This window comes from Polypterus senegalus, chromosome 16 (genome assembly GCF_016835505.1).
Source record: "Polypterus senegalus isolate Bchr_013 chromosome 16, ASM1683550v1, whole genome shotgun sequence".
NCBI lineage: Eukaryota > Metazoa > Chordata > Cladistia > Polypteriformes > Polypteridae > Polypterus > Polypterus senegalus.
This window is the reverse complement of record NC_053169.1, coordinates 85,965,740-85,982,186: the sequence shown is the minus strand read 5'-3', so window position 1 is coordinate 85,982,186 and position 16,447 is coordinate 85,965,740. Positions and strand designations below refer to the sequence as shown.

The following is a 16,447-nucleotide window of genomic DNA, read 5'->3' as shown; positions in this document are numbered from 1 at the left end:
ATTAACAGAACAGAGCAATAAAACAAGCATGGAGCAGGAGTAGATACTTTAATCAGTCATCACCATCTTCAGCATTACTTAAAATATTATTTAACATCAGCAAAACCAAAGGACTGGTCATTGACTTTCTCCCCACCACAGAGCCACTATGTCTGGTCACTATTCAAGGTGTGGATGTAGAGGTGGTCCTTTCCTATAAGTAGTTGGGAGTCCCAGGTCTCTGAACACAGACCAACTATATAAGAAATGGCAGAGCAGGCTCTTCTTCTTTAGGAGACCTCGTTCCTTTAATGTGGGAAGTGGCATCCTTTACATTGTCTATAACTGTGATTGTCAGTGCAATTTTCTACACTGTAGTTTGCTGGGCTACTAAAATCACTTCAAGAGAGCCCCACTGAATAAACAAGCTGATTAAAAGGGCAAGTTCAGTTATGGGATACACACTGGACCCCATGGAGGTCGTAGTGAAGGAGAGAATTAAAACAAACCTGAGTGCCATTATGAACAATGCTGCACACTCTCTCTCTGACACACTAACACTGAGGAGTTTAGGCCAAGAAATCATTCAACAGGAAGTGTGTCAAGAAACTCTACAGGGGCTCCTTTATACCAACAGCAATATGTCTACATGATGCCACTCTGGGACTGACAACCAAGTCAGAACGTTTCTTTCTTTTAAATTTTCTTTCTTTATTGTCATTCCAGTGTCTATTCAGACCACAGTGTGTATGTATTTATATGTATTTACCTACATATTTTCTTATTGATATAGCTTCTCTTAAAGGACAGATTTTCCCCAGGGGACAATTAAAGTTCTGTCTAATGTCCAAAAGCAGAAGCAAAGCAAATAAGAGTGAAGCTGATCAAAGCCCCCAATGTGCTGCAGTGTTCAGGTGGTTCTCCACTCCTGTAGTCACATTGCCTTAACTCAGATGTCTCACGCCATGGAGGTCTCTGTGTTCTTTCTGATGCCACTGCTCTGCTCATTGTCTGACCTTAATAAGGCTAGTCTAATGTGTGTTACAGAATTACTGGGAGCCGTTTGGGTTCAAACTGTACTTCTGACATTTACATGTCACCATTTAATCAGAATATCTGATGCTTGTGCAGATAGGTGTGCATGTATGCCAAGCATTGTGCTCTGCAAGCATCTTTTTTTGCTCATTCAGCCAGTTCAAAGCAGTCCTTAACCTTTAACTAAATACATCAAAGCTTCCTCTAGCTGACAGGGTTTAAAAATACATTAGCTAAGAAAACATCCATATGACCCACTTAAACATATTGCCTTACTTAAGACCTATCATCTGTAAACACTTTTAAAATCTTCAAAGTGGAAAGAAAGATAACTAAAATACTTTCTTAATAGAACTACTACAAGAATAAAATCATATTCCCCAGCCGTTACCACTCTACGTTATGGGACACACCGCCACACTCCACCCCGTCAGTGACTGCCTAGCTACCAGCCATCACAACTTGAGCTCTCTTTCTGTCACTTTTCTGGGCCTCTCCTGGCAGCCCCACCACACTCAACTCTCAGGTTCTTCTTACTTGCCACTTCTGCCTTTGGGCAGGTCTCTTTCCTTCTTTCCCACTGTTGATATGCTCTTCTTCTATCCCTAAAAACTGCTCTGTTCCTTTGTGTTAGACGTCCTTACTGCTTTCTTGGTGATACTCATCTGTTGTTCTGTTTGGCTCCTCTCCTTCATCGCCCCTGCAGCTTCCTTTTCTCTAATTTATTTTTATTATCTTTAACTAAGCTTGTGTAAACCTACAATAGTGGCCACTCTTTGTTACTTGCCGAAGTGCTTTCTCTGACCCCATGCTCAGCTTTGCCCTGCATGTCGTCACTTCTAACCATCCTCCACATTCTCTGCTTATTCCAAAACTCTGTCTTGAAGCTGCCATAGTTTGTCTCTTTTATTTTAACGTTAATTTTTTTTGATGCAAGTCCTTTCATGATTCATTTTTTGTTCATTTTTACTACTAATGAGAGTATTTGTTGTACAATGTTTGCTTTGTTTTCAGCTGTACTAAAACACAATGTGGTAGTGTGTGCCATCATCTGAAAGGAGCTGGAAAATGAAGGCCAGTTGATTGGTACGGTACTTCTGTTATCATTTACTCAGGTCAGATCTCTTCTTTTTCAGGGTTGTGTCACAGCTTCTAGCAGAGTTAGACGGACTTCACTCTTCTGCAGATGTGTTTGTGATTGGAGCCACCAATCGGCCTGATCTTTTAGATCAGTCACTTCTCAGACCAGGCAGGTAACTGTCAATGGCACTTCTTGGGAGGATTGTTACCCTACACTTTAGCAGAGTAACACAATGGTAGTTACAGCATTTAAAAGAAATGTCCAAAATAAAGTGCTAATCCTAAAGAAATATTGCAGTAAAGTACATTCTAGTGCCTTAACAATGTCTTCACATCTGTTTACTATTTTTCCTAAGAAAAAAACCCAATTTGAGGAAGTGTAACTATAGTCGATTCTTTTGCTGATATTTCCAACATTGTCAAAATTCTTTTTTTTTTTTTTAATTCTTAAAGGATTTAATAACGTTGTGGATGCTAGGGGTCACTGTTGCCCCTTAAACCCAACAGACAGACACATAGGACACAGGGTAAAAGCACCAAGAAGATATTTTTATTCTTTTATTCCTTAAACAGTGCCCTCCAAGCACCAAAGCCACAATAAACACAAAGCACAATATTCTTCTCTCTTTCTCTCAATTCTTTCTCCTCCACACCTCCCAGCAAACTTCGTCAACCTTCACCCGACTCTGGCTCGCCTGCTGGGTGTTCCACAGTCCTTTATATATTCTCCGGGTTAGATGGAAAATTCAAGTTTTTGATCAGCCCGGAAGTACTTTGGGGGCTATAAGGAAAGCATGACTCCCCATGTCCTTCCACAGCACCCCCTGGTGGCACCCATGGCACCCAACAGGGCTGAGATATCGAACTCCAAGTCCTGGGAATCTGGGGCACCAATACACTCCAGGGAAGTTACCATGTAGCGTCTTGGGCGAGGCAATGTCCAGAAGTAGCTGCCTTCCCCCATCCTTCCATTCTCGGGGCGTCCCGTTCGGGCTGAGCTGCCGGCTGTCTCTTACAACGTAGATCCAGCAAAATTGTTTCAACCTAATGGTGAATCACTTACTGGAGAACACCAGTGGAGATGAACCCATTAATGTAATTAATTTGTAAGGTAATTTTATACATTATGTATAATGTAAGAAGTGGATTTGACTCAACAATGGAATGCAATACATTTTTTTCTCTTCAAATTCTTGTTCCTTATATTTTTCTATGCAACATATGTGAATTTCATGCACAAACTCCTTAGGCATAAATGGATTAAGAGACGGTGTATTTAGGACTGAAGCCAGGAAGTACTTCTTCACGCAAAGAGTTGTAGGACTCTGGAATAAACTAGCAAGACATGTACACTACTGGTCATATGTTTTACAACACTTCGGTTTTTGCAGTTTTTCTTCAAAATTTAATCAGTTGAAATTCAATGAATGACCTAAAATGGTGAACATGTAAGCAGTTTTAATTTAAAGTTAGGCTAGGAAATTTCAGACTATTACAGTTAGGCCTTCTTCATACAATAACTAATAGGTTACAACCTACAGATGTTCTGCAGTAATTTAAGTAAACTAAGGCTCGCTAGTTGAAGCAAACAATTTGCACAGGTGTCCAAACTTCTGTTGATTACTTAAAAACCCTCTGTCTGTTTTAAAGCAGAGTTGGAGCACACTGTGTTACTACACCCTCTGAAGTGCAAGTATTCCAGTGATAATGGCAAGAAAACTGCAATTAACAAATGAAATGACACAGAGCGTTATCACCCTTAAAATTGTAGGCCTTTAATTTAGAGAAATTTGAAAAAAAATCAGTGAGTATGGTGTCGTGCACAATCCAAAGGCAATTGGAAACTGGAAGAAACTCCAATAGGAAGAGACCTGGCAGAGCCAAAGTTACAACCCAATCAGTAGACAAGTTTCTGAGGGTCACCAGCTTGCATGACAGGCACCTCACAGCATAACAGCTTCAAGCACAGCTTAACGGTGGTGGGGGAAAAAGCAAGAGTGAGTTTCTACTGTGAAGAGGAGACTTTGCGCTACAAGTTTGACAGTGCAAGTGATAGTAAGAAAGCCATTCCTTAAAGGACAAAACAAGAAAGCAAGACTTGCCTGTGCCATGAAATACCAGCTGTGGACTACTGCAGACGGGAAAAAAAGCCTTATGGACTGATGAGTCAAAATTCGAAATCTTCAGTTCTTCACGCAGGGTATTTATACGCTGTTGAGATGGTCAAAGGATAGTCCCTCAGTTTGTGACACCAACTGTCACACATGGAGGAGGAAGTGTGATGGTCTGGGGCTCTTTTGCTGGAGGCAGAGCTGGTGACTTGCACAGAGTGACTGGCATTCTGAATCAAAAGAGTTGCCACAGCATTTTGCAGCACCACAAAATACCTTCTGATCTGTGTCTAGTAGGTCAGGGGTTCATCTTACAGCAAGAAAGTGACCCAAAACATACCTGCTGGCTATGTCAGAACTACATGAAAAGGAAAGAACAAGAAGGTACACCTCAAAACATGGACTCCACACTTAAACCCCATTCAGTTAGTTTGGGATGAAAGGAAAGCAACCTACAAGTGCAACGTATTTTCATAACGCTACATCTTATCAAGTTTATTACATAGAAAATCACCTGAAAAACCCTGGACCATCGAGAAGTGTGTGAACCAACGACCTGAAGAATCGTTTTCGTGCCGAACAGGAATCGCCCCCGCATAAATCAAAGTCATCCAGACGATCTGGATCTGCATAATCAGATCTGGACCACCCTGTATAACTGTGGGAACTCTTGCAGCAGTGTTGGGAAGATCTTTCTGACCAGTATTTGGTTTCCATCATAGAAAGAATGTGTTTGGCCTTTACATCAGCATAAGGTGGCTACTTGGATAAAATTTTGTACACTTAATGATTCCTTGACATATTTTTTACTTGCTATTATTTCTTCTATGCCTTGATTGATTTCATGAAACATTAAGACATTAAACTGCGTGCATTTTCATAAAAACTGAAAAAACTGAGGTGTTCTAAAACGTTTGACTGGTTGTGTAGTTAAAGCAGACACCTTGACCAGCTTTAAGAAGTGTCCGGAGGAGATCTCGGGACAGCTTAGCTGCTAGCTAAACAAATGGGCTTGATGGACTGAACGCTGTTGTCTTGTTCGTCAAATTTCTTCTTTTCTAAAATATTTCAGGCTGTTTACTTTTGATTTATTACCATGGATTATCACCGAATTGTTCTCGTTTTGGTAGAAAGATGAGGCCAGTAGTGTAATACTTAAGGTTTGTACCTTGTACTTCAAAGCCTGAGGGTGCGGGTTCAAGTCTTGCTTCTGACACTGTGTGACCATGAGCAAGTCACTTTACTTGCTTGTGCTCGAAGTATAAAAAATAAATAAAAGGTAAAGTACCATTTCAGGCTAACGGAAATAGCCCAAAAGTTGATAGAAATCTATGTTTTGTACCCAATACGTGTATGCAAAATTTGGTTGACCCAAGTGAAAGCGTACTCAAGCTATTGTGTTTACACACGTACAGATACTCGGGGAGGTCTAAAATGACGAGATTCATCAAAATCTCAAAATGGAATTTTTGGAGGATTCCAATACTCTCCCTATACTTCGTCTACGAGTAAGTCAGGGAGGTCTAAAACGTAGAGATTCATTAAAATCTCGACATCGTATCTTTGGATGATTCCAATACTTTCCCTATACTTCATATACAAGAAATTAAAAAAATGAAAGAAATGTAACAAATTGTATCTCAAATGTTGCAAGTTGTCTTGGATGAAGATGTCAGCTAATTAATAAGTAATAATGATAACTAATGTCCTGATAAAAATGAATTCAAAAGATGTGAAGATATTCACGTAACCTTCTGGTCTGTAATTATTGTAAACTCCATCGTCAATGACTGAGAACAGCAGGATGACATTTTACACCTCATCTGTCCGTGTGAAAAAAGAAAGAGTTATAGGAATTAATTTCTTCATTGTACTGTCAACATAGGTAATTGTAACTGACAATTAATTAAAACTCTTTGGCAAGCTTTTGTTAATATTTATGAAGCTGCCAGGGTCTGCTTTACAACATAAAGAAGACCCCAAGGCTAACGTAAGTCTACAAGAACTGAATGTTAGTACAGTGAGATTAGAAAGGCTACACTGTTTATGCTTATTTTTGTCTTTTATTTTATGCCAGATTTGATAAATTGTTGTACGTCGGCATCAATGAAGATAAGGAGTCCCAGTTGCAAGTACTGAAGGCGATTGCTAGCCGGTAGGCATATCTGTGTTATTTAAATTCTATTTTAAGCTGACATTTAGGATGCTTTTCTGACTCAACATTATAACTATGCCCATTTTGTTTTTCTTTTGCTTTGAATGCTGAATATTTTCCTGAGAAATGTTTAATTTGGAGTTCTGGTTATTTTCTATCTACAAAACTAATTTGTTGGTTTGTCTCTCAGTCGTTATTTAAAGAGCATAGTGACGTTCTTAGCCTGATGTGTCAACAACTTGTGGCACATTACTGTTCTGTGGTGCTAGTCACATGGGAACCTTACCTTAAACCCTTGCTATTCTTCCGTCAACAGGAGTTAAGCCCCGTTCAGTTGATATTAATCCTCCATTTACAGTGGAACCTCGGGTCGCGACCGTAATTCGTTCTAAAACCCTGGTCGCAACCCGATTTGGTTGTGACCTGAAGTAATTTCCCCCATAGGATTGTATGCAAATACAATTCATCCGTTCCAGATCGTACAAACTGTATGTAAATATATATTTTTTTAAAGATTTTTTAAGCACACATAGTTAATTATACCACATAATGCACAGTGTAATAGTAAACTAAGTGTAAAAACATTGAATAACACTGAGAAAACCTTGAACAGAGAAAACTCATTGCAAGAGTTCACGCTACAGCCTTACGAACCGCTCGCTGATAACACTTTTTTAATGAGTTTTAAGCACAGGAAAAAAAATGAACATTTGCAAAATCCATAATTTATACAAAAACTAACCATAAAAAACCAAGAAAACTAATCTTGCATGAGTCGAGTTCTGGCATGAAGGAAGTGAGGAGGAACTGGGTGGAGAGGAGATTACACTTTTGAGGTAAAGTCCCTCTGTGCGATGCACGTCTGACTGAGAACATTGTACAGTACAGGGAGAGACTGAACACGTGCGTAAATCACCGGCGCGTACGAACCGGAAAGGAAACTGGCTTGTTCGTCACCCGAGTGTGTGGTCGTGAACAGATGCAAAAGTTTGGCAAACTTTTTGGTCGTAACCCAATTTGTACGTGGTCTGAGACGTTCGTGATCCGAGGTTCCACTGTATATGAGCATTTGTACTTGCAGATAGATGAATTGCATTGCTTTTAAGGCAGCTCCTTTCATAATCTTTTTATTTAATAATGGCAACTAACTCACATTTTGGTTATCAAACCAATGGATATTAATATGTAGCTAACTTATACAACATTTCCCCATTCATTTTGTGACATTAATTTTATCACGCAACTTGACGATATGAAGTTATTCTGAGTCAGCCGTACAAAGGTGTGTAACGTTTTAGGTTGAGGAATGGCGAAAAAGCCTCCATTACTGACTTACTGTTATGTAACAAGACCATAACAAAAGGCGTCTCTGAGTCTTCATAACACTTACAAATTATCAGTAAAGTGTTTATTCATATCTGCAGTGTGGCCTACTAACAAACCTTCACTTTGGAGTGGCCTGAGGTGGTTAACTGAGACACAGAATTAATATGTAATATCAAGAGAAATAAGACCTGTGAATCCTTCATATTAACAAGTCGTTTTACCATCCTGCCAATGTGCCACACCACACAGAGATGAGTTACCCATCTGCTGATGTTTTCTAAGTGGTATGAAGCCCAAAAGAAGCCTTTGTGAAGGTCTTGTTACAGAAGAGTAAATGATTAAGAGATGCATTTTTGCAGCACCTACCCATTGTGTGATGCACTGTTTGTCACAAAAGGATGAAAACCTCCACAGAAACATCCTTCATTGCTGCGGTTCACATTATGCAAGGTTTAACTTGTTAAAGTCATTGTAATGTGACTTTTGGCAAAGCAAAATAAAGCAAAGGATAGTAAAAATAGTCAGAATTCAAAAGCTGGAGAAACAAACAAAATCATCACAACCAAATATGTGAACCCCAACTCAAAGGAAAAAAATAAAAAAAGAAAACTCTCCGCTTTATAACTTCCTTTGATTTTATATCCAGGAACTTGGACAGCATTTGTAGTGCGTCGCCATCTTAAATATCAGCGGCACGCTAACATCACACGTAGTGACTTCCGGTAGGCAGATGCTTTGAATGGTGCAGGCAACAAACCGGTTGCAGCCGTTAGAAAATACACAAAATGACGGGAGCTGATAACCAAAATGCCGGCACAGTAATGTCACAAGCAGTGAAAAATTAAAATTATCTAAAAATGAGGTTATACAGAAAAAACAAATTAAAGCAGACATGGAGTCTGCTTAATACAAAAGCCCTAAACATGACAAATTCAGTTTTAGGCATGTAATTATTAAGTCATGTGACAAGAAAATGCAAATATATCTCATCGTTACCAACTCCTCTGAGTTGGCTTCACCTAGAGTTTGGGGAAAAAGGGCGAAAATGTTGAGAAACCTCACCCAACTCTGCAAAGTGCACTGAAGTCAATGGGCAGGAGAAAGTGAACTGGTTTTGAGTGGATTATAATGGTGCAGTGGTCTTTTAATTGTCCCTGAGGGCTAAGAAGACATCTGTCGAGTATAGTGGGCCAATGATTGCAGTGAAAAATCAGAGCCACTGTGCCACCCTGAGAAAAACATTAATAGAAGTAAATATCAGAACAGTAAAAATTCTTGCAGTGGCAGACAGGAGGCATTATTTCACTGAGGTGTGCCACCCCCCCACAGATTCAATAGCAGGGGCTCCACCTCTCTTTGTGTTTTTTTTTTTTCCCCCCACGACGCTTTAGCTTATTTTCTGCCGCTGCTACCAATTAAGCGCAACACTAAAGCACGCATTCCTGTTGCCATCAGCTGCACAGCACTCTGGGTAATACTATTAAAGGGGTAGCCATATTACACACAGGTCACATACAAGTCCATACAAAAAGCCCAGACCTCGTCAGTACACGAGTACAGCTACACGTTTCCAGTTTCCCTCTGCATTTGTGTCGTTTTGTGTTTAAATGTATTGACTAGTTTTCCACTAATATGAGAGGCTTAGGTCCTTAGCCATCGGTTCCTAGTGACCTGCAACTCTCTTCACATTAATTGGAGATCAAGTTTATTCTTTCCTGAGTTTATTAAAAAAAAAAAGTTACCTTTAGGATGCCATGGCGAGTGGTACAAAGAAAAGAAATCTAGCGTCCAGCTGTTTGAAGCTCCCCCCAATACACCTGATTTTAGTGCCTTGTGGTTTCAGGTTGCTCCCAACGATGAAACAATCTTTGTGTGGGAATGTTTTTGAGCAACGATACATTAAATGAGCAACTTGAGAACTTACCTCCTGGCAGTTTTAATACTTTATATGACAAGTGGATCAGGCACATGAGAAAGTGCATTGAGTCTGAGGGTGACTGTGTGGAAAAAGCTGGAATGCTGTGTTGAAGTCACCAAAAAATGAACTTTTATTTGTTTTCGCCTTGATTGTTGTTTATTTTATGAAATGCTAAAGACTCTTGTAATGTTCCTTGTATTTTGCCCACCACTAGGATTAGTATTATATACCTCAGGGTGCTGGCCCATCCAACACTGAGTGTTACAGCTCTGAAACGCTGCACTGGCTTCGCAAAACATCATGAGGTGCTGGGAAAAAAAGCTTTCCAAAATGGCAAATTTGAACAAAATTATTCTGTAAACATATTCACTGCAAAAAATAAAGTGACAGTCCGGGTTGGTACTAAGCTCCCTGTTGCAATTGGGAGCCTCTTTTGAACCAGAAACGCTGATAATCAGGAACTGAGATGAGCCGGGCAAATGAGGACACACACACTTACAGCAAGGGGTCGGTGCAAAGGTGTGTTCAAAACAGTGCAGCACTCCAAATCTTCATAAATAAATAGGCAATAAATAAAAAATCCAATAAAATGGGTGAAAATGTGGAGCTTAAAATATCCAAATAAATAATCCATAGAATGAGCTTAAAATTGTGGAGATAGCTCTTTGAGCTTATAATCACGGAGATAGTTCTTTCTTCCTTAAAATAAAATGAGCCCCAATGTTACTTTCTGAAACCAACATCTTCACTGTTTACCCCACGTGAGATCTTGCACCGGAGGAGACGCCCAAACAACAGATGCTGTCACAATCTTCGATATCTGGCTCGGGTCACCATTGCCAGGCCTTCGCCATCCCTGAAGCTGCACTGAGCCACACTCATGTCTCCCATCGCCATTCCCTTGACATCAATGGCAGACACCACACAACAGGCCACTCCTACTTCCCAGCATCACCCAAAAGGAGCGGCCCTTCTTCAACCTCTAGGCTCCTCGCTATTCCTGATCACCTGCTTGTTTTCAATAGAGTCTAGTTACAGTCAGGACAGTTTTAGGCCTCGGACAGATTCACCGACCTGAGACATTCTGAGGCCCCTGTCAGTTGCATCTCTTTTGACTCCACCTACTTTCCACGCCGCCAACCCCGTGTTAGCGGTACACTTTTGTGCTAAATGGACTGTTATAGTAATGGTGGCAAACTAAACGCATGTGCAGAAAAATATTTATTATAAATAAAAAAAGCTTCACAATAATAAACTGTCATGCTAATGTAATAAACGTCTCTTCGTACTTGCTGCGAGGTCGCGAGCCATCAACACAAAGGTACACAAAGCCGCTCAGCTAAAGGAGCAGGTCTTAGCTGGATGACTCAAACGACTACATTGTATCTCTTCGTACTTCTGAGGGCGAGTGTGTCATTCCTCTGGAGCATAAACTGCACCACAATTAATGATTTGTTAATATAAATATTAAAATTGTGTACCCCAGTAGTAATACAGTACTAATGCTATAACACAGAGAGGACCACTAAGATGGTACTCTAAACAGCCCTTAACGTCTGGCGTGTATTACATATTTTGAATGTTTACACACATTAAATGATTTACTCGATTCAGAGTCTATAAGAATATGTAGTGTTAATCGTATCTGAGTGCAACATGTAATTTATTCTTCTTCATCTTCTTCCTTAGCAGTTCCCATTTTTATATGCGGCCAAGCTTCGTATTACCAATATGGATCCTCAGCCACAGAGCTGCTACTCCATTGAGTGCAGCACTTAACTAACGTATTAAAAAGTGCAGTCTCGAGAATTAGACATGGCAAATGCAGATATTAAACGTATACTATAAAATACAAAATGATTTTTTTGTTCAATTTGTTGCTAATATATGACATCAAAACAACTGCTTCGGATGTAAAACTGAGAGACCTCGATAGTTTACAAGTTTAATAAATGCTGAATCCACATTTGAGTGTAGGAACTAAAGGGAATTGAAATCGTCATGAGGGTCATGTAACATAGGCGTCAGTTCACCGCGAAAAAGGGGGAGGGGCTTCAGAAGGGGCATCAATTTATAGACTTCATAGTGTCCGAAGTGCTCAGATCTGTCTGAGGCCTAAAACTGTCCTTGGCTGCAGCTGGACACTTCTCCTTGTTTTTCTAAAATGTAAAAAAAATGTTCAACTGTACATGGCTGTACATCAAGGAAAAAAAAAAACATCGTGATGTTAATATTCAGTACAGGCACACAACTCCCGAGTGTCAAGTTTGAATCCTGGTGCCAGGTCCTGGTCAGTGTGCAGTTGGCATGTTCTCTGTGTCCAACTGTGGGCTTTCCTGCCCCATTCCAGCGATACCCATGGCATAGCTTCATTTACAACTCAGAAATGGTCTGTCGTGAGTGGATGTGTGCCCTGAGATGAATATGGATGACTGTCTTGCACCTTGTACTGCACATTTTAAGAAATGGATGGATCTTCATTCCTTTCTTTTCTTTTCTGCTGAAAACTATTTTTAAAATGCATAGAGACCTCACAACACAGGTATTAAAAATAAAGTAAAATTGTTATTATTTACATAAGCTGATCCTGATTTTGTTATTATGATGAATGCTAAACACTACAAAGCATCATTTAACTAATATAGAATGAATATGTTCTTTCTTGTTAGATTCAAGATGGATCCAAGTGTTTGCCTTCATGATGTTATTGAAAGATGCCCTCCTCAGCTAACAGGAGCAGATCTGTATGCTTTATGTTCAGATGCCATGATGTCAGCCTTAAAGCAGAAGATCAAGAGGATAGAAGAAGGTTTATATGCAGATTGTCTTGAATTTTTGGCTATTTTGACCAATGGCTTTGTTACTGCAATGCCAGCTGGGCTCGTTTTCCATTGCCAACAGTAATACCCATGTACAGGGCAGCCACATAGGCCAAATAGGCAGAGTCCAGGTAAGGTGAGGGTACTGTCGTTTAAAATGCACTATGATTACAGCAGGCACTGTGTGTGTAAGTAGCCTGGAGTGGTGATGGTCAACTACAGGGAGTGCACATTTAAGAATTTAGACTATGGAAATATTTTTTAATATAACCCTCGGCGTAGAAGGCTAAATGAATGTGTGGAGACAAGTATCAAAACGTTCTGTACAATTGTATCTAAATGCAGTGTATCACTAAATGAAAAACTGAAAAGTTCACAACATTCTGCAGGTAGAATTTAAAGAAATGTACATATCAGTAAAGCTGACTGGAATACGTAACCGAAATCTTAGAACACAGAGGTGCCCAGTGAGGCTCGTCCAGGAGGCACTGACCTCAAGACAGTGAAAAGTGCTCACCATTTGTCAGTACTGTAGTGTCATTGGGACTTTGAGTTTAATAGATGCATAGTGCTGATCTTGTATACTTATGTTGTTCTGAAATATACTGCTCAAAAGAATTAAAGGAACACTTTTTAATCAGAGTATAGCATAAAGTCAATGAAACTTATGGGATATTAATCTGGTTAGTTAAGTAGCAGAGGGGGTTGTTAATCAGTTTCAGCTGCTGTGGTGTTAATGAAATTAACAACAGATGCACTAGAGGGGCAACAATGAGATGACCCCCAAAACAGGAATGGTTTAACAGGTGGAGGCCACTGACATTTTTCCCTCCTCATCTTTTCTGACTGTTTCTTCACTAGTTTTGCATTTGGCTACAGTCAGTGTCACTACTGGTAGCACGAGGTGATACCTGGACCCTACAGAGGTTGCACAGGTAGTCCAACTTCTCCAGGATGGCACATCAATATGTGTCATTGCCAGGTTTGCTGTGTCTCCCTGCACAGTCTCAAGGGCATGGAGGAGATTCTAGGAGACAAGCAGATACTCTAGGAGAGCTGGAGAGGGCCATAGAAGGTCCATAACCCATCAGCAGGACCAGTATTTGCTCCTTTGGGCAAGGAGGAACAGGATGAGCACTGCCAGAGCCCTACAAAATGACCTCCAGCAGGCCACTGGTGTGAATGTCTCTGACCAAACAACCAGAAAGACTTCATGAGGGTTGCCTGAGGGCCCAAATGTCTACTGCCCTGTGCTCACTGTACAGCACCGGGGAGCTCAATTGGCATTTGCCATAGAATACCAGAATTGGCAGGTCCACCACTGGCGTCCTGTGCTTTTCACAGATGAGAGCAGGTTCACCCTGAGTATATGTGAAAGACATGAAAGGGTCAGGAGAAGCCGTGGAGAATATTATGCTGCCTGTAACATCGTTTAGCATGACTGGTTTGGTGGTGGGTCAGTGATGATCTTGGAGGCATATCCATGGAGCGACTCACAGACCTCTACAAGCTAGACAACGGCATTTTGACTGCCATTAGGTATCAGGATTAAATCCTTGGACCCATTGTCAGACCCTACGCTGGTGCAGTAGGTCCTGGTTTCCTCCTATTGCACGACAATGCCCGGCCTCATGTGGCAAGAGTATGCAGGCAGTACCTGGAGGATGAAGGAATTGAAACAATTGAATGGCCTTCACGATCCCCTGACTTAAACCCAATAGAACATCTGTGGGACATTATGTTTCGGTCCATTAGGTGCCGCCAGGTTGCTCCTCAGACTGTACAACATCTCAAGGATGCCCTCATACAGATCTGGGAGGAAATGCCACAAGACACCATCCGTTGTCTCATTAGGAGCATGCCCCGACGTTGTCAAGCATGCATACAAGCTCGTGGGGGCCACACAAGATACTGAAAAGCATTTTGAGTAGCAGAAATTAAGTTTTTGAAAAATGGACTAGCCTGCCACATCTTCATTTCACTCTGATTTTAGGGTGTCTACACAATTGAGCCCTCTGTAGGCAGAAAACTTTTATTTCCATTAAAAGACTTGGCATCCTTTTGTTCCTAAGACATTGCCCTGTCGTTATTTGTATAGATATCCAACTTCATATTGAGATCTGATGTATCTAATGTGTTTCTTTAAAGTGTTCCTTTAATTTTTGTGAGCAGTGTACTAAAATCATACTCAAATAAAATATCAAGGGAACGTTTCCCTCATTATGACCAGCAGTTCTGAATTTAACGATTGTGTTAACAAATGGGTGGAATGGACTCCTACCTTTGGTAAATAAGGACATTTCTGACAGATGCGGAATATTTTGGGATACGTTATAAGTCCTCACCAAAAAACCACCTGAATGTATCCAATTATAACCTACAGGAATGTCTTTTTTCCCTTTTTCTTGAATATTATGATTTATGTTTTCACTTTAATTCATTTCTGTGTTTTTATTATATCGTGCTGTTCATTGCAAATAAGCTCGGAAAGTGTTTTTTTTTTCTTTACAAAGATTCACAAATACAAATCAGAAAAGTACAGAACCATTTACATACACAGGAATGCAACACAGGTCTGTTCACGGGAATGGCGAGTCTTGCCTGTTCCTTCCTTCTAGTTCTTGGTTGTGTTGCCACTGTCAGGTCATTTTATTTCTTCAATGCTTCTGGCTGTCTGACGAGCGCAGATACAAGAACAGTTACGGCCAACACTAACCCACACCAGGACCACTGTTTTGTTTCAAATATTAAGACTTCAATTTGTGTGCTCACTCCACACAAGAAACAAAACAATACTTGAAATATTCTGCTTCTTGAAATTACAGGTGTAATCTTTTATTGTTATTGTTATTGTATTGTATTGTATAAATTAAACTACTAGTAGTGTGCAGATGTGGAAGTAGCTGGACTCTTAGTAATTCACATGTGAGATTATAAATGAAATTCATTTAAAAGATTATGGTTTTGAAAAGCTCCTGGCAGTAAAACTTTACACTTGGGTACTGGTATCATCTTAACCGTTGTGTCTTCCCTACCCAGGTCTAGAAACAGAAGAGTCTGATCTCATACTAAGGAGGGAAGATTTCCAGTGTGCATTAGAGAAGCTACAGCCATCTGTATCTGAACAAGAGCTGCTGAAATACAAGCTCATCCAACAGAAATTCACAGCAAATTAACAAAAGTCCTCATGGATTTCAGAAGATTGTGCTTGTCAAAGGGAACACAAGACTGGATATTCTATCTTAAGTGCCAAGACTGCAAAAAAAAAAGTGAGGTGTGATTAGACCAGTGTACAGAAGCTCTGCATGAACCAAACTGTTTTCATACAGAACGTGTGTGTGTGTGTGTGTGTTTAAGTAAATGAGCAGCTTGATTAAGTGGATATAATCCTATTATATACCTCACTAGCTAATTAATTTAGTTCTTCTCATTTCATACCTATAAATTGCTTCAGAACACAATAATTATTGCACAGAAAAAAATGTTCAGTAATATAGTTTTTTTTTTCTCTTGAGGAAGTGCATTTTGGCATAAAATACAAAGAGAGGCAAAAAAAAACACCCTACTGTAACATTTGCTTGAATTAATAACAAGAAACCTTGTTACATAGTGTACACAGCAAGACACACCGGGCATTCACACGCCGTCCACCAGTATTGTAAGGACAGTCCGTTGACAGCATTGTGGTTTGCTTTGGATTCAGGAGGTCAGACAGTCAGGCAGAATCTCAGGATTTCACTTGAACAACGCTGTTTTTTTTTCCCAAGAATGTATTCATCTGCTTTACAGAGTAAGTTTTTGCCACACAGATAGATTATGCTGGGTAGCCAGGATGAAAGAGCACGTCTGTCAGGAAGTAGAAATTGTATTCAAATAATGAACTTTCCTATTTTGTGAAAGGATTAAATTTACAATCAAAATAAAGAATCTCTCAGCTAAATGTATATAATTTAAAATCAAATCCAAAGTAATAAACCCTAAGAAATGTATATTTTGTGTTACTGTACAAATAATAGTGTAATTA

The 16,447-nt window shown here is 39.9% G+C and overlaps 1 protein-coding gene across 2 annotated transcripts in view; it reads left to right on the top strand.

Moving 5' to 3' along the window:
• Positions 1 to 16,355, top strand: part of pex6 (peroxisomal biogenesis factor 6) — a 79,244-nt gene extending 62,889 nt beyond the window's left edge. The window contains exons 14-17 of one of the 2 annotated variants that reach the window (XM_039738237.1): positions 2,151 to 2,267; positions 6,283 to 6,360; positions 12,274 to 12,413; positions 15,463 to 16,355. In XM_039738237.1, the coding sequence (XP_039594171.1) occupies positions 2,151 to 2,267; positions 6,283 to 6,360; positions 12,274 to 12,413; positions 15,463 to 15,599 (472 nt within the window). In that variant the 3' untranslated portion in view covers positions 15,600 to 16,355. Of the gene's footprint in view, positions 1 to 2,150; positions 2,268 to 6,282; positions 6,361 to 12,273; positions 12,414 to 15,462 lie in introns of those variants that run through there. The other variant, XM_039738238.1, reaches the window with a different exon arrangement.
• The last annotated feature ends 92 nt before the right edge of the window (positions 16,356 to 16,447 follow it).